The following is a 19,598-nucleotide window of genomic DNA, read 5'->3' as shown; positions in this document are numbered from 1 at the left end:
CAATTTTAATAATGCTAATGTCACTATCTAATCCATAAACTTAAACTCTATACCCTAAATCCATATTCTAAACCCTAAATTCTAAATTATAAACCCAAACTCTATACCCTAAACCCAAACCATAAATCATAAACCCAAAAACCTGAACTCTAAACCCAAACCTATACCCTAGACCCAAATCCTAGACTCTAAATCCAAAACATAAATACAAAATCCAAACCCTATACCCTAAATATTTTAGATTAATATTGATGTTGTTCTTTTGAAATTTAAGGTTAAGAATTAAAGTTTGGATTTAGAGTTCATGGTTTGGGTTACAGTCTAGGGTTTGGGTTTAGGGTCTACGGTTTGGGTTTAGGGTTTATGGTTTGGGTTTAGAGTCTAAGATTTGGGTTTAGGGTCTAGGGTTTGAGTTTAGGGTATTGTTTTGGGTTTAGAGTTTAGATTTTTTGGTTTATGATTTATGGTTTGGGTTTAGGGTTTAAGATTTGGGTTTAGGGTATAGTGTTTGGGTTTATAAGTTAAAATTTAGGATTTAGAATTTGGATTTAGGGTATAGAATTTGAGTTCATGGATTAAATAGTGACATTATCATTATTAAATATGATATTATTTATTTTTAAAATTTTTTTGTTATTAATCTAGTTGGCAATTTGGTTGGTTATTAGGAAAGTAGTGAATTTAAAGATTCACCATAAGGGGTGAACCCAAGTCTTGTCCAAATAAAATTAAAAGAATACTAAAATTTCTGAAGACTCATAAGATGCGTGAATCAAGAACCAAAATGTTTGCAACTTGAAGGAAAGAACTAAACAAAGGTGATTGTTTTATTTAAGAAGCTATTATTAAAGCAACAAAAAAATCATATATATAATGCCTCACTTTTCTCTCTTTTCAGGGTGTACACGTCAGATTTTTATAAATGCATGTGGGACCCGCTAATGTTCGGTTTATTTTGGTCGACTGGATTATGAGTTTGGTCTGATTTCTGAGTTTAGGTTTGGTTTGATAAATTAGTGAAACTCTGAGTTTTGTGCTTCACCAGATTAGGGCTTCTATGTTATCCTCCATCCAGAACTGAACCTCGCCGTCTCTGCTTTTCATACTCTCATCTCTTTGCCTCCCCAATCGTTATCTCTTGGCCTTCCCTATGGTTCATTGTATTTGTTTTAATTCTGTCATAATTGTTACCACACTGAATCCATCCAGTATCCATGTCGACGCCTCCATTTCCTTCATCTCAAATCTATATGAGCGGATTGAGAGTACGACGGATGTTCAGAACCGCTTTCAGTTTGTCACTTTATCAAGCGTAGAAGATATATCAACTCATGTGCTAGGACACAGTCTATCATGATGGTCACCATTGTTAATCCTAAAATATTTGAAGGTTTGTTAACTTTAAACTTAGACATTATATTTACTACGATTTCTTCATTTATATATTTTTTTTCCAGATAAATCTTGGTCTAATATATGATCTACGAAACACTCTTCATTCCGCAGGTAACCTATACCTCAACTCCACGCCAGCAACAAAGTTTTATTATAAAACTTCAAGCCATCGCAGAATTTACAGCCAGGTACGAACTCATTAGGTGTTTTGGTTGAACCAAAAAAATTAATGCTGTGTTAGCTTATCATATTATACCTTCTGGTTCCAGCTGAGAAGGCCCTATTGGTCAAGCTTTTCCCTTTACCGATACCAAAGAAGGGATAAAAAAGAATGAAGTTGTTTCAATAGGAGGGCTAAACAAGTCTGTTTCCAATTCTGACGAGCAGGTAATATTTCCTGGATTCAAGAAAGTTTTAAAAGTGTTTAGACAGGCTCTGGAGCTTCAGTGTTACCTGGAAGTTGCAGGGGAAAACTGTTTGTGGTTTACTAATTTAGAAGTAAAACATGAGATTCTTGAACTTACTATTTTTTTGTAACTTCTTGCAGCCAAGTTCAGTGTACACCAGGCCATGGTATCCAATGATAAGCATCAGAAGGCTTTCCTAGAAAGTGCTAAAGCCCAAGCAGAACTCAAGTTCACTTATGTTTTTTCTTGTCAGGTCTATGGAAACCAGAAAAAGTCTGGTGATATCCACAACAGGAGTTGCTACACAAATATTCTGCAGCTCATGCTGAAGTATGATAAATTTTGATACATTTCAATGAAAGTTATCATTTGATCTATGTTCTCTAACTATGTCAATGTTTTTCTAGATATCCATCACTACAGGTTGCTTATGTAGACGAGAGGGAAGAGACAGCAGATGCTAAATCTCTCAAGGTCTTCTACTTTTTTCTCAAAGGAGGTGGCAAGTTTTATTTAAAGTATGTTATAAACAATAACACAAAGATATAAACTTGCATGCTGGTTATAGGTTTGTATATATGTTACTCTTCTTGACGTGAATATTTTTTCATCGTCAGGAAATCTATCGTATCAAGCTTCCTGGTCCACCAGCTGAAATTGGTAAGGAAAACCTGAGAAGCAAAACCATACTATCATACTTACACGTGGTGAAGCGTTGCAGACTATAGATATGAATCAAGTAACTCTTCTTCATTCTCATAACAGTAGATTTGAGTATAGTATCCTCATGGTTAGTCTCTCTGTGCAGGACAACTACTTTGAAGAAGCTTTCAAGTTAAGAAATGTGTTGGAGGAGTTTAAAGGAGCGTGTTGGTAGCCGCAAGTCAACAATTTTGGGTCTCAGAAAACATATATTTACCGGAAGGTACAACCTCCTTGCAAGATATCCGTTTCTAAAACAAGTCTAATCATGGAAGTATCAACTATGTGCATGTTTGTGTTCTTATGTTTCTCCCTTTCTTGGTATAGTGTTTCTTCATTTGCATGGTTCATGTCCAATCATGAAAGTAGCTTCTTGACAATTAGCCAAAGATTCTTGGCAAATCCTCTGAGGTATGTTTGTTTGCACGATGGTTAAATCAAGAATGAGTGGAGTCTCATTCAGAGACAGAACTGTGCTTACATATTAAGCTTTTCAGCATTGGTCCGCGTCGGTTGTCTATTTTTGATGAGTCCTAAAAGGGAATCATATTACTGATAATTTGGATTGGTTCAGGTTTAAACCTAAAAACCTGACAAAAACAGAAAACTTGAGTTACACACTACTTAAACACGAAAAAACAGAAAATATTCAGGTTTTTCATTTTTTAAAAAAAAATTATTTTTCTGTTTATAAATTATATTTTTAGTTATATAGTTCATATTTTGAGTATTTGGCTACACATTTGATTCTTGGTGCAGGTTCTGTTTTTTGGGTTGTTTAGAGAAATATGAACATTTCGGGTGTTTGTAAGTTCTGTCTGGTTTCATCATCAATGCAAACAAAACTGTCGACGTCGAGTATGGAGAAGCATCCACTTCTGTTTCTGCCACCAACACGGCAACAACTGAGGTCAAAGAAGGTGGCTCCAACGCCTCAAGTGAGTGAGAGTTTGAAAGCAACCCAAACGTGAACCCAATGCTCCTACCGTATCTTTACTAATTTCTCTACTACGATGCATATCTTCTTCAAGACTTTACAGTTTCTCCTTTATTTCCTGTTTTTTTCTTTAAAAAAATCACTCAAATATACCTCATCGGAGGATAACAGTTTCTCATTTTAATATATGAAAGAGGTTCACGTTATACTTACACTTCAATTACAAGTTGAGATATCCCAATACTAAACAAGAATAATCAACATATACGCCCAAAGACTTTTATTAGTCTTCGAATAAAATTTCCCCATATAAAAATTCACTCTTCCTCCTTTACATTTATAAGAATTGTAATAATCTCCACTCTTCTTTACCACATCTCTTCCCGCTTCTCCTTCTTAACACTTCTCCTTCTTATACATCTCTAACCTTCTCCTACACTCCACATACATTATCTACTACCACATTTGATTTTTCCTAACATCCCCGCGCTTGCGCGGGGCTCCGCCCCTAGTCTATATATAATAGCAAACCCAAATCTTGTACTTAGTGACATCATCTTTTTTATAGGAAAAAAAAAGTTTCAATCTAATGGTTAAAATTCTCTTTTTTATGATTTAAAGGACATAAAACATTTTTGATGATGTCATCAAAAATATTATATTTGACAACTCTTCTTTAAACAGTTATTAATTTAAACAACACAACCTTTAACAAACATATGTTTTCATTTTTTATTTAAACAATACATCTCATAACAAACATACATTTTCATAATTATAAATACTTTTTAAATGAATTGAAAAGTTACGACGTGACTGTTATAATTATTTGTTTTAATATCTAAATGTCCTAAAATTATTTTGGTTTAAATGTCTTAAGTCTTATCGCAACTTCCTCCGAAGAGTTTCCATCTCAAACAACACATACCTTCTAGAGTAGCCCTCGATATACCTTTTCACAATCTATATATTGAACCTTTTACAGCAGAACTATTTTTACCTTTTCACAATCTACATATTGAATTTTTTACAGCAGAAATATTTTTACAAAATATACTTGGTTCCTTTAGTATTCATCTTGTATCTCATTTTCTATTTTTTAGTCTCTGTTAAAGTATGTCATTTGGTATTTTCTTGTAACTTAACTATTGATGCTTAACTATAGATTGTATAACAGTTGCACAAAGTGTACAAATAATTAAGAAATATAATTTAAATTATGATAATGTGCACATAAATAGTCTTTCTTCTTCTCTTTCCGTCGAAGTCGAAATATATGCAGAACATAAGTTTTACCTAACCATCGTTAGTGTTTCACGATTTTACACATGACGGAGTTTGTATTAACATAAAACATAAAAAATTGGGTTTGACAGAAGTCATCTAAAGATACTATAATAATACTAGCAATTAGGATTACATACTAGACAAACATGATGACTTAAGTGTCCAACCAAAATATAAAGTAGGATAATAACTATAGCAAGCGACCTTGCTGTTGTTGCCACTAGAACGTTAGTAATAAATTTTAATATTTTTAAATATATTAATTATATATATATAGAATCAAAAGATAACTCATTAAAAACTTATGAAAATTTAGGATAAAAAGTTATTAAGATGAAAAACTACATACTTATACATTTTGGCAATTTATTTTAAACCAATGCAACTCTTAAGATGAAAAAAATACAGTGTTAGAGTGAAAGTTACATTTTAGCCATTTTGACAAAATAAAAATAAATTAATGCAACTCTTATGATGAAGAAACACATTATTAAAATGAAAAGACACATATTTCTATATTTTAAAACTTAAAAAAAACTATACAACTCTTAAAACGAAAAGACACAATTTTAAAATGGAAAGTTGCATCTTTAGACATTAATTATGATTTTTATTGATGAGTTATGTGTATATTAAAAAAAGATTGGTTTTGTTTTTCCAACATGCAACTACTAATTTTTTTTTTCCAAAAGTAGTTATAATATCTAAATAAGTATATTTGTACAATTATTAATTTTAAGAGTTGTGTCTTTTCTATATAAGAATTGTTTTTTCCATTAAAAATGAGATTAATTTTGTTTTTCCAATATACAACTATTGAAAAACTTTTAAAAGTAGATAAAATGTTTCAATAAGTGTATTCCTACATTTTTTTTCAACATGCAAATATTGGAATTTTTTTTTAAAAGTAGTTATAATATCTTAATAAATGTATTTATTAGTTTTAAGAGTTATCTTCACACTTTTTTCTCTACTCTTGTACTTTGTGAAATTTCTATTTGATTTGATTTGATTTGATTTCCAAAAAGAATTACAATGGGTGGGATTCCCACCGTGGGAAGATGATAAGGACGAGAACTTTTCTTTTCATTGGAAAAACATTCCACGTCCAATATGAAATTTCACAGCTTCAAAATGTCATATCAAGACATCTGGGCTTCTACTTCTTTACAAACAAATATTGAGCCTTTAATATAAAAGCCCATATAAAAACCCCGAATCTTCCGCCTCCCTCAAACCGAAACCATTTCATTAACCCTAATTCACACACCTCCATCTTCAAAACTCTGAAAGCCACAGATCTACACATCTCTCTCCAGCTCCTCCAATCTCCACCAGGTAAAAAATCCTTATCACAATTTCTAATCATTCGATCTGCATCCTGATTGGTCCGATTTCGATTCCAGGGAGATTCTGAAGATGGTGTCTGACGCTAGCAAGAAGAAGGCCGCTCAGAAGAAAGCCGCCGCCGCCGCCAAAAGAGGCGGTAAATCCGCCGCGTCCAAATCCGCTGCTACTTCTTCCAACGGAGTCGACAGCTTGTCGAGCGGCGTCGACGCCCTTCAGATATCCGACCGGACCTGTACCGGAATCCTCTGCTCTCATCCTCAATCGAGAGATATTCGTGTGAGTCCCCTTTTTAGTTAGTTAGAGACTCTTTTGATTCGATTCAGAAACGGTTAATTTTGATTAAAAAACGGTTATGTTTTTGAATTGCAGATAGAGTCGTTGTCTGTTACGTTTCATGGCTACGACCTCATAGTTGATTCGATGCTGGAGCTTAACTACGGAAGGCGTTACGGTCTCCTCGGGTTGAACGGTTGTGGGAAGTCCACTCTTTTAACCGCGATTGGACTCAGGGAGCTCCCGATTCCTGACCACATGGATATCTATCATCTCTCCCACGAGATTGAAGCCACTGACATGACTTCTCTCGAGGCTGTCATGAGCTGTGACGAGGAGAGGTTGAAGCTGGAGAAGGAGATTGAGACTCTCGTTGAGCAGGTTTGTGTTAAAAACTGGCAATAGGGTTTGATGTTTGGATGCTGATTATAGATTTTTTTATATGTTCTCAGGATGATGGAGGTGGAGAGCGTCTTGATACGATCTATGAGCGGTTAGAGGCTATGGATGCTGCTACTGCGGAGAAGCGTGCTGCTGAGATTCTGTTTGGTCTTGGTTTCGACAAGGAGATGCAGGCTAAGAAGACTAAGGATTTTTCTGGTGGTTGGAGGATGAGAATTGCTTTGGCGAGAGCTCTCTTCATTATGCCAACTATCCTTTTGCTTGATGAGCCGACCAATCATTTAGGTTTGTGATCTTACTTGCTTTGATTGGTTTCTGTTTTGTGATTCATTAGTATATAGTGTAGACTTTAAAATCTGTTTCATTATAAGTGTTCTATATTTTCAATGCATCTGTTTTATAGTTTTTCTACTTTTATCCTGACTTTTTAGCTCATTAATTAATAAAATAAAAAATTAATTAGGGGTATAATTTATTCTGATATTTATTTTCTTATCCATGGAGCGTATGTATATATTTATTTTGATATTTGTGCTGATTCTTATCTCTCTTTTGCAACAGATTTGGAAGCTTGTGTCTGGTTAGAAGAGAGCCTGAAGAACTTTGAGCGTATCCTTGTGGTGGTATCCCACTCACAGGATTTTTTGAACGGAGTGTGTACCAACATCATCCACATGCAAAGCAAGCAGCTCAAGTATTACACTGGTAACTTCGATCAGTACTGCCAGACACGTTCCGAGCTAGAAGAGAATCAGATGAAACAGTACAGATGGGAGCAGGAGCAGATCTCCCACATGAAGGAGTACATTGCTCGGTTCGGTCACGGTTCAGCCAAACTCGCTCGTCAAGCTCAGAGCAAGGAGAAGACTTTGGCAAAGATGGAGAGAGGTGGGCTCACAGAGAAGGTGGCAAGAGACAGTGTTCTCGTTTTCCGTTTTGCTGATGTCGGGAAGCTTCCACCTCCAGTGCTTCAGTTTGTGGAAGTGTCTTTCGGGTACACGCCGGACTATCTTATATACAAGAACATCGACTTTGGTGTTGACTTGGACTCGAGGGTTGCTCTTGTTGGACCCAACGGAGCTGGGAAGAGTACTTTATTGAAGTTAATGACTGGTGAGCTGCACCCAACAGAAGGAATGGTGAGGCGTCACAACCACTTGAAGATTGCTCAGTACCATCAGCATCTAGCTGAGAAGCTAGACCTGGAAGTGCCTGCGCTTATCTACATGATGAACGAGTTTCCAGGCAACGAAGAGGAGAAGATGAGAGCTGCCATTGGTAGGTTCGGTCTAACCGGTAAGGCACAGGTGATGCCGATGAAGAATCTTTCCGATGGACAGAGGAGCCGTGTGATATTCGCGTGGTTGGCTTATAAGCAGCCTAACATGCTTCTGTTGGATGAGCCTACTAACCATTTGGATATTGAGACGATTGACTCTCTAGCCGAGGCGTTGAACGAGTGGGATGGTGGTTTGGTTCTGGTGAGTCATGACTTCAGGTTGATTAATCAAGTGGCTCATGAGATATGGGTGTGTGAGAAGCAGTGCATAACTAAATGGAATGGTGACATTATGGACTTCAAGAAGCATCTCAAGGCTAAAGCTGGACTTGAAGATTGAAGATAAAGAGCCAAGTTAGAAGACTGTATTTGGGTCTTCGCTAGAGAGTGAGAGGGATGGTTTTGGGAATGGTTATTAACGAGTTCTGAAGCCAACACGTTAGAGAGAAAGAGACAACATGCTCGTAACCTCTGCAACTTCTTACTCATTAAGAGGTCAGTGGTTCTATATCATTATTAGTAATGTGCACTTTTATTATTGTTCTTGAACGTTTTTTTGAAGGCGAAACGGAGGTGGAAAAAAGTAATACTTTTGGTTGTATTGTAGGATTATTTGTTTCATTTTATAAAGACCGAGATGTTGACGATTATACTATTTATTTAATAGTATTATAAAGTTGAATAAAACAGACAGCTACATAAGATAGTCATCATCAGTTCCATGAACACAAAGCCATTCCACAGCTATGCAATAGCATACTAAAATAGGAAAAAAGATTTAGTTTCAAGGGGATTAAAATAAACATATTTTGACTTGTGATAGAACTTTATATTATTACCGCGACAGGAGTTGGGGAAAGTCCAACGATTCTCCGTCTTTCTTCCTCTTCCTCATTTATCGCCATGTCTTCCTCTCCACCATATTTCTTGACTCACAAGAAACAACACAATCTTCCCCCTCAAAAGAAAAATAAACAAAACAAACCCTAATTCTCTCTCTCCCCCCATCGTCTCGAATCTCAAAACCAAATCAATAATCTAATGTTTCCTTGATCCGTCCCGATGTCAAGAACAAATTATCTGTTGTATCACTGTATTTCAAGAAAAAATTCTGGAATGGGAAGGAGAAAATTATGTTTTCAAGAAACATTTGTTTCATTATTCGTTTCTCTTGTCTTTATATTTCATCAAGGAGTAATCTGTCAAGATGATAGAAGCTTGGATAATCCAGCAGCCAATCGCTTATATAACCAATTCGTCTTCGACAAAATATCAAATCTCACAGAAGCTTTTGAGGATGACATTAAACGAGAACTCGGTTTCTGCATTACCAATGTGTTAGTTCAAAATCTTGTTCTTATTGTTTTCCTTGTCAACAACAACAACAAACCAATAAAAGAACAATGTCTGGTTTGTTGCAGAAAAGAAGATTATAATGAAGCGTTTAACTTCTCTTCAAAACCAGGCTTCTTATTAAACGCATGTGGCAAAACCACAAAAGGTATATACACTTATCCTCTGTCTCATTGGTACAACAAAATAAGAAGAAGTTAAATTAGGTTTTATTCATTTTGTAACCTTTGTTGATGTATCTGTATATGAGAATAGGTGACATGATGCAGAGGATATGCACGGCTGCAGAAGTGAGGATATACTTCAATGGATTATTAGGAGGTGGAAAGAGAGCTACGAACTACTTGAAACCGAACAAGAACTGCAATCTGTCTTCATGGATGTCTGGATGTGAACCTGGATGGGCTTGTCGTACTGCTAAAGACGTGAAAGTTGATCTCAAAGACGATAAAAACGTTCCCGTAAGAACTCAGCAATGCGCGCCTTGCTGCGCAGGTTTCTTCTGCCCTCGTGGGATTACTTGCATGATACGTAAGTTAACAAAACATTCAAATCTGTCCAAGCATCTTTTCCTTTTTTAGCCACTTATAATGTTGTTGCCTCGCAATGTTATGAAGCTTGTCCTTTGGGAGCATATTGTCCAGAAGCTAAGCTAAACAGAACAACAGGATTATGCGACCCCTATGTCTTGTTTTTTTTTTAACTTATATGTTTCTAAGTTTTGTTTTGTAGTATTTGGTAAGGTTAGAAGCATGATTGTCTTCTTTTTTGTTGCAGATATCATTACCAGCTTCCTTCAGGACAGCCAAATCATACTTGTGGTGGTGCTGATATTTGGGCTGATATTGTTAGTAGCAGTGAAGTTTTCTGTTCAGCTGGATCTTTTTGTCCTTCAACTATTGACAAGCTTCCTTGTACTAGAGGGTAACAATGGTTTTGATATTTTTATTTTGAAGATTTCATCAGGTAAACTAATCTTCTATTTGCTCCTCCAGACATTTCTGCAGGACAGGTGTTCTACTGCTGAAAAAAGTGAGTGATCCTCTTTGTTACTATCAGAGATCCTATTATCTGTGATAATATAAGCTTTCATATTGGGAGTTTCGATGGTACATGATTGATATATAAAGGATTTGAGCAAAATTGATTTTAAGTTGGATGCCCATGAAACTTTATCAGTGTGAATAGAGAAAAACTTGACGTCTATTTTCTCTGATGCATGTGCAGATTGTTTTAAGCTAGCAACATGCAATCCAAGATCAACAAATCAGAACATCACAGCATATGGAATCATGCTTTTTGTGAGCCATACATAACCCAGTCTCTCTCATTAGCTCTTCATGTACATGTTTGTTTATGTCCAATGGGTCTGAGTCTTTGACTTATGTCTACATATGTAGGCTGGGCTAGGTTTCTTGCTTATAATCTTATAATCAAGTGCTTGCTACAAGAGAGAGAAGACAGGCAAAGTCCAGGGAGAAAGCAGTACAAAGCGTGCGTGAGACGCAAACGCAAGAGAAGTGGAAATCAGCCAAAGATATTGCAAAGAAGCATGCCACCGAGCTGCAACAATCGTTTTCAAGGACATTTTCTAGGAGAAAATCTATGAAACAGCCTGATTTGATGAGAGGTCTAAGCCAAGCAAAGCCTGGATCAGATGCCGCTTTACCACCAATGGCAGGAGGCAGCTCAGACACAACCAAAAAGGGAAAGAAGAAGGATAAGAACAAACTAACTGAGATGTTACAGGACATTGAACAAAACCCTGGAGACACTGAAGGTTTTAAACTTGAGATTGGCGATAAAAACATTAAAAACATGCTCCAAAAGGAAAGTCCCTGCATACTCAGAGCCAGATGTTCAGGTATGCTTATGGTCAGATTGAAAAGGAGAAAGCTATGCAGGAGCAGAACAAGAACTTGACATTCTCTGGAGTCATCAATATGGCTAATGACATTGAGATAAGAAAGAGACCTACCATTGAGGTTGCATTTAAAGATCTTACTATTACTCTGAAAGGTAAAAACAAAAATCTCATGAGATGTGTGACTGGGAAGCTATCACCTGGACGTGTCTCTGCTGTGATGGGTCCTCCAGGAGCCGGGAAAACCACTTTTCTGACAGCTTTAACAGGCAAAGCAGCAGGTTGCACCATGATTGGGATGATTCTAGTCAAAATAACAGATAAAATGCTAATCCCTAACTTATAACCTCCACTAAATAGATGAGACGTTGTTTCAAATTTTCCTTGTTAATTTTTTAGTTTTTTTTTTAAGTTCTGTCATTTGATACAAATATACTTAAAACAGTTCGTTGAATTAGATGTATTGTTTGATAAAGAAAGAACTTTATGTTCAAAGATAGTTTTTTTGGTAAAACCCAAAAAAGAACTAATCTAAAGGAAACAAGAAAACATGAAAATACCAATATTTATAAAGTCGGACCGGAAGCTGAACCGAAATTTTTTTGGGTGAAGATTCAATATCGTTCGACCGAATCAAACTTTTGGTTCAATAATCTGGTTTAATAAATTTTTAATATATAAATTTAAAAGTAATATTAGTAAATATGATACATATTTAAAACATAAATAACTTTTAAACATAAAATATTATAAATATAAACTAATTTTATGTTCATATGAATGATTTATAGATTTTTGATAGTTTTAATAATTTTAATAATTTTATAACTTTGAGATCTAAGCTGACTATGTGATCATTTCATGGTCGAACCAATTATTAGATCCAACTCGGCTATATATCCGGTTCATGGTTGAACCCGGTCTAACCACATGGTCGGTCCAGTTTTAAAAACACTATAAAATACTATGGATTTATCTAAGAGCTTTTTAGTTTAGTGTAGGCGTGGATATTTTTCCGGGACCGAAGATCCAACCCGAAATCAACCCAAAAAATCCCGATTCGGATATGGACCAAACCAATATTTTTACTCTATTGGGTTTTATTGTGGAAGACCCGTGGGTTTTAGACACAATCCAACCAGAACTCAAGACCCGATGGGGTACCCAAAATACTTGAAACTTGTTGTATATTAAGTATATATGGATGTTTCAACATATTTTTGATATTATGGGTATTTTTTAAGTTTCAGATTTGGATCTTCGGGTATGTTTTTGGGTTTCAGAATTTTTATATTATTTTCAAAAATACAATTTAGATAATCGGATAAAAGTTTGGATATCTTTTATGTCTTCAATTCATATTTTAGATAAAATTTTGGATATTTAAATATTTTCATATATTATGTATGTTTTTGGTATTTTGGGGATTGACGAGACAAGATTCGAACCGACCCTGACCCGGAACCAATCGAACCAAAAAAAGAAATTGTCTTATTAGGTCCAACTTTCTAATATCCAAACCGATTTGGACCCGAGAGAACCCAAACTGAATCCAAACCGATAAATTCTAATTATCCTATTAGATCTTCGTATCTAAGATCCGAAAGACACAAATCCGACAACATCTGATATGAAGTCAATCCGATGACCCGAATGCCCATGCCTAGATATATAAAAAGAAAATCAAAGTGCATAAGGAGCATTTTGTCAAGTTCGAAAAATCAATGATAATACAGAGTCACTTCGAAACTCTGTATCATCTGGCCTATCTTTGTCAAGTTACCTTCCTCATCCACAGCTCCCAGATGAAACAAATCGGTCAAGGCCATAAGGAGCATTTCAGGGGAAGGAGGAGGATGTCTAAATTCAAATGATGTCAAGTCCTTCACACCCATCTTTTTCAAAGTCAAAACAGTGTTAACAAGGTCTGATCTAAATGTCTCAGGAGTCTCCCGAGGGAAGTGATTGAATGTCTTCTCAGTGTAGAGCCTGAAACATTTTATACCTGCACGTCCTGCTCTCTGGTCAGCACTTGCTCGGGATATTGGGGACACCCCAGGATCAACCACGTAAGCAATCCCGTCAATGGACATAGAAGTCTCAGCAATGTTGGTGGAGACCACGATCTTTCTCACTGAATCTGGTGTAGGCTCTAAGATCTTGCGTTTCAGGGCTGGTGGAAGAGAGGAATATAAGGGCACAACTCTGACTTGATCTCCAAGAGTAAGGACAATTCGGCTGCAAGCTTGTTCAATCTCTTCTTTCCTGGTCAAGAAAACAAGAACATCACCAGGTGGCTCACACGTGTGAACCTGGATAACTTTGCTTATAGCAGACTCGAGATAGTCCATCACAGGTTCTCGAGTGTACAAGATCTCCACTGGATGGAGGAGCCTACCAGAAGTGACTTTGATGAGAGGCGCACCACGAAAATACTCTCTGTCAAAAGCCTGTAGGGTTGCACTCATCACAACAAGCTTAAGATCAGGTCGGCTTATCAAGGTGCGTTTAAGAATGCCAAGTAAATCTGTGGCGGCTAAACTTCTATCATGCACTTCGTCCACGACAATCACTTTGTATCTCGCTAATAGCGGATCCGCTCTGGCTTCCCTCAGAAGCATTCTTTTAGTCATGTACTTTAGCACCGTTCGGAAGCTACTGCAATCCTCGGAAAGGACTGTGTAACCCACTTCTTCCCCAATCTTTACGTCCATCTCTTCAGCCACACGACGTGCCGCGGACATGGCTGCAACTTCATGAGGCTGCGTCCACCCAACCAACCACTTACCAGAGGCGCTAGGTTTTTCATCCATCACTGCTTCTAAAACAAACTGTTGGATACCACTACCGGTCTCACCCGTCACCATCACCATCTGATTCTCCTTCAAAGTTCGGATAAACTCTTCTTTTTGTTCCCATACCGGTAGATTCCCACGTTCTTCAGCATCTGACTTCTTCTTCATCATCATCATATCCACGACTCGATCTCTTCAACAGAAAAACCTCACCAACTCTTCCTCTCCTCCTCCTCCTCCTCCTCCTCCTCCTTGTTGCTGTATTTATAGACCCTATTTTCCTTTTCAGTGTATTTTGGAAAAGAAAAAGAATTTGATAAAATTTCTAGAAAATTTCCTTTTAACAAAATTTTTTTTTCCTTTTCTCTTCATGCAAGTTTTTTTGAATATTTAGTCACCAAAACCCATTTTCCCCTTTAAATGTTATGTATGAGGTTTCTGCGTTTGTAAACGCTGAAAGTTGAGGTTAGTTAGCCAAGGAGAAGTTTTTACTACGAACAAGCAGGTTGTATTGCACGTGGATTCTCTTCGGCTAGTTTTTCTTGTGTTTAGTTTGCAAGTGTGTGGCGTGAGTGTTCAAACGCTGGACTCTGAAAAGCGCGTTCAGAGACTTGGAAAGGAACAAAGCATTTTAAGTAGTGCAGGTGAATGAAAAAGGTCAATAACTTATAAAAAAGTGTAGGAGCTATCGAACCTAGGTTGATAGGGAATTATGGGTGCAAACTTAACCAAATAGCCACATTCTTCTTATAAATCCTATGTAAAAAGTCAAATATTTAAAATATACCTGGTGCACTTGCACCCATTATGCTTGAAGTGGCTCCGCCAGTACTATCACCAAGGAAGTATGTAAATCCTTCATCGAAGGACCGTGCAGCTACAGGAGCATCTGGGGATGAACTTCTCTGGAAGAAGAAAGATGTCAGGAAAGAATCCAATGGTGACAAGCCAATGAAAAGCAGTAGCAGTAGCAACGGTGAAGATAGAGGCAGCTTAGTCAATGGTGAAGCTACAATCAGCTAGTGAATGCAAATAGGATCAGTGTTCTTATCTGTTTTTTTTCTGTGAAGACTCCTTATGAAAGGAAGAGAGTTTAATTCAATGGAACCCCATATGAGACTTGAGATCTTGATTCTTGTTTTTGTCTGGGAACTGCAAGGTGTGACACAAGTAGTAGATAGCTCTTCTTAATGTTTTATGGATATATGTTAGCAGGTCCGGACTGGAGGATAACATTTTGACGACAACATATGTTGGGAGATTCTCTTCGCAGACAGGAAATCTTTTTTTTTGTTGTTTTATATTCCGTTCCACAAAAATTAATGTTTTGATAAAAAATGTTTTTTATAAATATTTTTATATGTAAAAAATTAACTAAAATTAAATATTTGATATGTAAAAAATAATTAAAACTATTAATTTAAAGCTATAAAAATTATTTTTAGTCAAAAATCAAAATATTTAATGTGTGTCAAAAAAAAAATTAAAATCATGGAAAAGTATTGTTAATCATACACTCAACATGTACTAGAGCAGTGTTTAACTTGCTCCAACAGCTTAAATCAAACACAAAGATGTATCAAATCTCTATCCAAATTGTTCCCAAAAGTACTCATGGAAACCAGGCAAGGCTCAAGTTTTTGGGTTTTCAATACTCAGATTACTTATTTGCATACTCCCAACTCCCTTAAGAAAATAATACGTGATGTCATTCAAATTATCCTAAGTAATGAATTATTCTTTCAAATAAGATGTTTAGTTGTAGTACTTAGGGATCAAATCCACAGAGACTATTACATGGTTACACAATAGATTTATAGTTTTCGAATTAAAACTAGATGGTTATGACTAAAGCAGTAAATGAAATTAAGGTTGGATGAACAAGGTAGTTGTTCAGTTGATTGAATTGAAGTTGTAAGTAATTTAAGAAAATAGCTAGATTCAGATATTATTCCAGGTATAATAAGTATGCAAACTTATTAGGTTATTAAGGATTCATAGATATGATTGTTCTCGAACTCAAACTTAAATATAATCTATCAACTTTCGTTTGTTTAGATTATCTGATGTCTAGATCTCAGATTTCAATTTTCGTTTCTTAATCATAAGAAAGTGTCGATCGATGATTCCATATAAATATCGATCGATACAACTGTCATTTTGTCGATCGATGTTTCTTCAAGTAAGCTTTACGAACAAGTTTGATAAGTTCTTTAATCTCCTATACCAACATTCATGTGTATCTAGTCAATTAGATCATGCTAGTTTAGTTTCAGATAATAGACCAAACTTCCGTTTGCGCCCATTATTTCTAAGATCTAAGTTCAGGGTGATCAATCCTAGACTTACCATTAAGAACAACTAGATGAAAAACTATTTAAAACACCATATCAACAGTTCACGTTTAGCAATACTTAGATCGATTTTTGAAGAACCCTAAATATAACAATAGAAATACTCAGACATATTCATAAGAGACATTGTTATGATGGTCTGAATAATACTTCAATAAAAAAATAATAAAAAGTAAACATAATACAATAAGAAAATAAGGGAATTTAAAATCTTCTCTGGTATGAAGTTCAGATCTCTCTCTTCAATGCTAAGCTTTCTCTTTACCAAGGTATCAAATCTTGCCTCTTTCAACAAGCGTAAAAAGTAGTAGTAGAAGTCTCTTTGCAAAATACATGAAAAACTTTAATAAATAATCTAACAGACGGTCAAGGATTCAAGGTGCAAATCTTGGAACTTCATAGGGAAATTTGTAATTTTCTTAAATCATCATTAAACTCGTGGATGGATCGTCATCGATGCTTTGAATGCATTGGGACACTTGGTAGTTGTAGGTGCTCTTATTGCCCTCAGCTAACTCTTTCTTAATCAACTAATCAGTGTTTCAAAAAAAAAGGCTGGTTAAGTTTCTAAGAAACTCTACACGAAGCGGTCAACACGATTCTTGTGCCTCTCTTCCCTCGGAAATAAACTTACACATGCTTACACGTCACACATACATACGTACATATCCATACGCATACGAAAGTTAATCAGATGATGCGACTTCACAATTTGTTATTAGTTGTCATTGTAATCGGGCATTTGCAAACCTTTTGATCAGACACTTATCCTCCAACAGTTTTATGACATTTAAGTTTATAGATTAATCATGACAAATTAACTACTCTTCGAAAAACATTCCTTTATAGTACTATAACTATATATTAACGAACCTGACATAATTAGAACATGGCTATTATAAACTAGTAATTGAAATTAATGGCTTACACATGAATAGATTTGCTTTACTAGTATGCTAAATGGATGCAAGTTGACCCATTAAAATGAAATATCCTGGAAAATGAGTGATGTTAAGAAACTTCGCCTAAAACTACCAAAACTTCAAGACCCATATAAGTGACGTACAACTAAGTCTTCGATGGCTTATCTCCAGCACATATCACAAAACCTAAATTATTTTTCCACCTCTCCCTTCTATATAAATGCATACAAATGAGTTACTCTTATCATCCACTCATCAGTAAATTAAGAAAGAGAGATGGCATCTTCTAAAGTATCTTGCATGCTTGTCTCTCTCCTTCTTCTCGTTCTTGTACTTTCCGATATGGATAAAGCCCTGGGTGAACCATTTCAGCTCCGCAACCGCAAACTTAGTATAGTCTTCTTTTTTTTTTTTTTTTTGAAACTCTTTTTTTTTGGTTTAAACAAAATCATCAATATCTTATTTTATTAGCTTCAATTTTTTCACTTGAAAAAGGGAATTATAAAAATCCTAACATTTAAAATTTTGATTACTTCAGTTCATAACTTACTAAATTATATGTTAAAAAGAAGATAAAATCAGAAAGTTTTATCTACTGTTCTTTTTTTTTTGTTCAGACCAAGATATACTGTTAAAATGAATAAAATAAAACAAGTTTAGTCGTATCACGATCCAATATGGCCTCAAGTTGGGATTATTGGAAATGATCGACAAATGACCAGTTTACCAAACCTTGGCACTGTAGTACATATGATTAACTAATGCGTTTTTTTTAACATATGATTAACTAATGCGTTTCGGTGGTTTTGGTGCAGAAGTGACTGATCATCATGATCAAGTGACGACAGACCGACGTCTCGCTGTTACTACTAAGCGTGTTTTGTTCCGTAAACCGAATGGGTTGGTAGGGGTGATGCCGAAGGTGCCGGATTTGATGGCAAACCCGAAGGTGTTGGAATTCATGAAAAAAAACCCGACGGTGTCAAACCCGAAGCTGTTGGAATGGGTGAAAAAAAACCCGAAAATGACGTCGAAAATTTTGTCGGAATGGGTGAAAGAAAACCCGAAAAAGACGTCGGAATGGATGAAAAAAAACCCGAATGTGTTGGAATGGGTGAAAAAAAATCCGAAGAAGGCATCAGAATGGGTGAAAAAGATCCAGGACTTGATGGGCGCTATACCTCCGCCCCCTCCATCGTCGGAATGCGAGAAAAATGACGACGAATGTAAAAGGCTTGTGAAAGAGGCGAAGGCAAAATCCCCTCTACCGCCTTAAAGGTTTTCCAAAGGCGAAAGCATATGATTCCACAAATTTCTTGATGAAAAAATATTTTCACAAGTTGTCACCATAAATGTAATTCTGAAATTTTTTTGCAAAATAAAAGATATTATGCCACTTGTGATGATGGTATGATGATATGTTGTTACAAGTTTTAAGCTATTGTAGAACTGTTTTATTAAAAAAAAAGTGTTTTATTTTAATTTCCTTATAAATTATATAATCCCTATGCATCCTCTCTAATGTTATATGTAGTAGTCTGGGTAAAGCATATTAACTGCGACGAATTTACTAAACAGTTACTATATGATGTATAACCGAATACGTTAGAATAAATAAATAGGTAATCCATATCCTTAGACGTAATAAAATTTAATATCTATCTGGTCCAGTTCTATTTAGTATGAGGTCTTGTTGGAGTAATAATGACCTAAAAACAAAATAATTGAGAGTTTAAACCAAAAACAGATATGTTATCAACAGATGCGAATTAATTTTGAAGAAAATAAAAGAACAAAAAAACGTATTGAGCCAAATATCCGTTTAGGATTTCTTATTATTATGTGAATCAATAATTTTACAATTTTTTAGATCTATATTTATAGCAGCCTCAAAATCTGATTTCACTTTTTCTATAAGAGCATCTCTAAAAGAAAATTTATAACTTCAAATATAGAAGTTTTTTGCTTTCCAAAAAGAAACTTCAAAACTTCAAATTTAGAGTTTTGTGGAGTGAAACTTCAAATATGAAGTTTCACTACTCAAAGTTTCAAATTTGAAGTTTCATCTTTTTATTTACAATTTGATCCTTGTATTTAATTACATTTCACATTTATGATTCTTAATTATTATTTTTGTCTATTATTTTAATCCTTAAAGTTTTTATATCTCATAATTGTTACAGATTTGTTTTTATAAATTCAAGTTTTACACATAAAATTAAATATTTTTTAAAAATAAAATGTATATTATTTTAAAACTGTAATTAGACAACAAAA

The 19,598-nt window shown here is 35.3% G+C and overlaps 3 protein-coding genes, 1 long non-coding RNA gene and 1 pseudogene across 6 annotated transcripts; 4 read left to right on the top strand and 1 right to left on the bottom strand.

Annotated features, from left to right (window-relative positions):
• Positions 1–934: 934 nt before the first annotated feature.
• Positions 935–3,946, top strand: LOC108860651 (uncharacterized). 2 transcript variants are annotated; one of them, XR_008945926.1, is made up of 10 exons: positions 935–1,390; positions 1,507–1,583; positions 1,665–1,782; positions 1,943–1,968; positions 2,056–2,132; positions 2,210–2,320; positions 2,420–2,541; positions 2,611–2,727; positions 2,832–2,915; positions 3,264–3,946. It is a non-coding gene; the product is annotated as an uncharacterized LOC108860651 (long non-coding RNA). The 2 variants fall into 2 exon arrangements; XR_001950725.2 differs by having other exon boundaries at positions 936–1,390; positions 1,943–2,132.
• Positions 3,947–5,910: 1,964 nt separating this feature from the next.
• Positions 5,911–8,682, top strand: LOC108862612 (ABC transporter F family member 1). Its single transcript, XM_018636799.2, has 5 exons — positions 5,911–6,066; positions 6,135–6,354; positions 6,448–6,732; positions 6,804–7,038; positions 7,315–8,682. The coding sequence occupies exons 2-5, from the start codon at positions 6,148–6,150 to the stop codon at positions 8,370–8,372; spliced, it is 1,785 nt and encodes a 594-aa protein (XP_018492301.1). The 5' UTR covers positions 5,911–6,066; positions 6,135–6,147; the 3' UTR covers positions 8,373–8,682.
• Positions 8,683–8,824: 142 nt separating this feature from the next.
• On the top strand, positions 8,825–11,744 carry LOC108862613 (ABC transporter G family member 28-like; annotated as a pseudogene).
• Positions 11,745–12,044: 300 nt separating this feature from the next.
• On the bottom strand, positions 12,045–15,750 carry LOC108860245 (probable pre-mRNA-splicing factor ATP-dependent RNA helicase DEAH2). Its single transcript, XM_057011430.1, has one exon. It carries the CDS (start codon positions 14,219–14,221, stop codon positions 12,971–12,973), a length of 1,251 nt encoding a protein of 416 aa, XP_056867410.1. The 5' UTR covers positions 14,222–15,750; the 3' UTR covers positions 12,045–12,970.
• Positions 15,751–17,520: 1,770 nt separating this feature from the next.
• LOC108856623 (uncharacterized) lies at positions 17,521–18,803 on the top strand. Of its 2 annotated transcripts, none has more exons than XM_018630472.2 (2): positions 17,521–17,712; positions 18,137–18,803. In XM_018630472.2, the coding sequence occupies exons 1-2, from the start codon at positions 17,598–17,600 to the stop codon at positions 18,595–18,597; spliced, it is 576 nt and encodes a 191-aa protein (XP_018485974.1). In that variant the 5' UTR covers positions 17,521–17,597; the 3' UTR covers positions 18,598–18,803. The 2 variants fall into 2 exon arrangements, with proteins under 2 accessions (XP_018485974.1, XP_018485975.1); XM_018630473.2 differs by having other exon boundaries at positions 17,550–17,712; positions 18,140–18,803.
• Positions 18,804–19,598: the final 795 nt, after the last annotated feature.

Source organism: Raphanus sativus, chromosome 5 (assembly GCF_000801105.2).
Source record: "Raphanus sativus cultivar WK10039 chromosome 5, ASM80110v3, whole genome shotgun sequence".
In the NCBI taxonomy this organism is placed as follows: domain Eukaryota; kingdom Viridiplantae; phylum Streptophyta; class Magnoliopsida; order Brassicales; family Brassicaceae; genus Raphanus; species Raphanus sativus.
Note: the sequence above shows the minus strand (reverse complement) of the source record. Positions and strands in the feature narration are given on the sequence as shown.

Excerpts from the sequence above, each read along its gene's own strand:
- LOC108862612 (XM_018636799.2), top strand. The coding sequence starts at position 6,148 with ATGGTGTCTGACGCTAGCAAGAAGAAGGCCGCTCAGAAGAAAGCCGCC. Across the intron at positions 6,355-6,447 it reads CTCAATCGAGAGATATTCGT|ATAGAGTCGTTGTCTGTTAC; the intron begins GTGAGTCCCCTT and ends TTTGAATTGCAG. Across the intron at positions 7,039-7,314 it reads TGAGCCGACCAATCATTTAG|ATTTGGAAGCTTGTGTCTGG; the intron begins GTTTGTGATCTT and ends CTTTTGCAACAG.
- LOC108860245 (XM_057011430.1), bottom strand. The coding sequence starts at position 14,221 with ATGATGATGATGAAGAAGAAGTCAGATGCTGAAGAACGTGGGAATCTA.
- LOC108856623 (XM_018630472.2), top strand. The coding sequence starts at position 17,598 with ATGGCATCTTCTAAAGTATCTTGCATGCTTGTCTCTCTCCTTCTTCTC. Across the intron at positions 17,713-18,136 it reads GCTCCGCAACCGCAAACTTA|AAGTGACTGATCATCATGAT; the intron begins GTATAGTCTTCT and ends GTTTTGGTGCAG.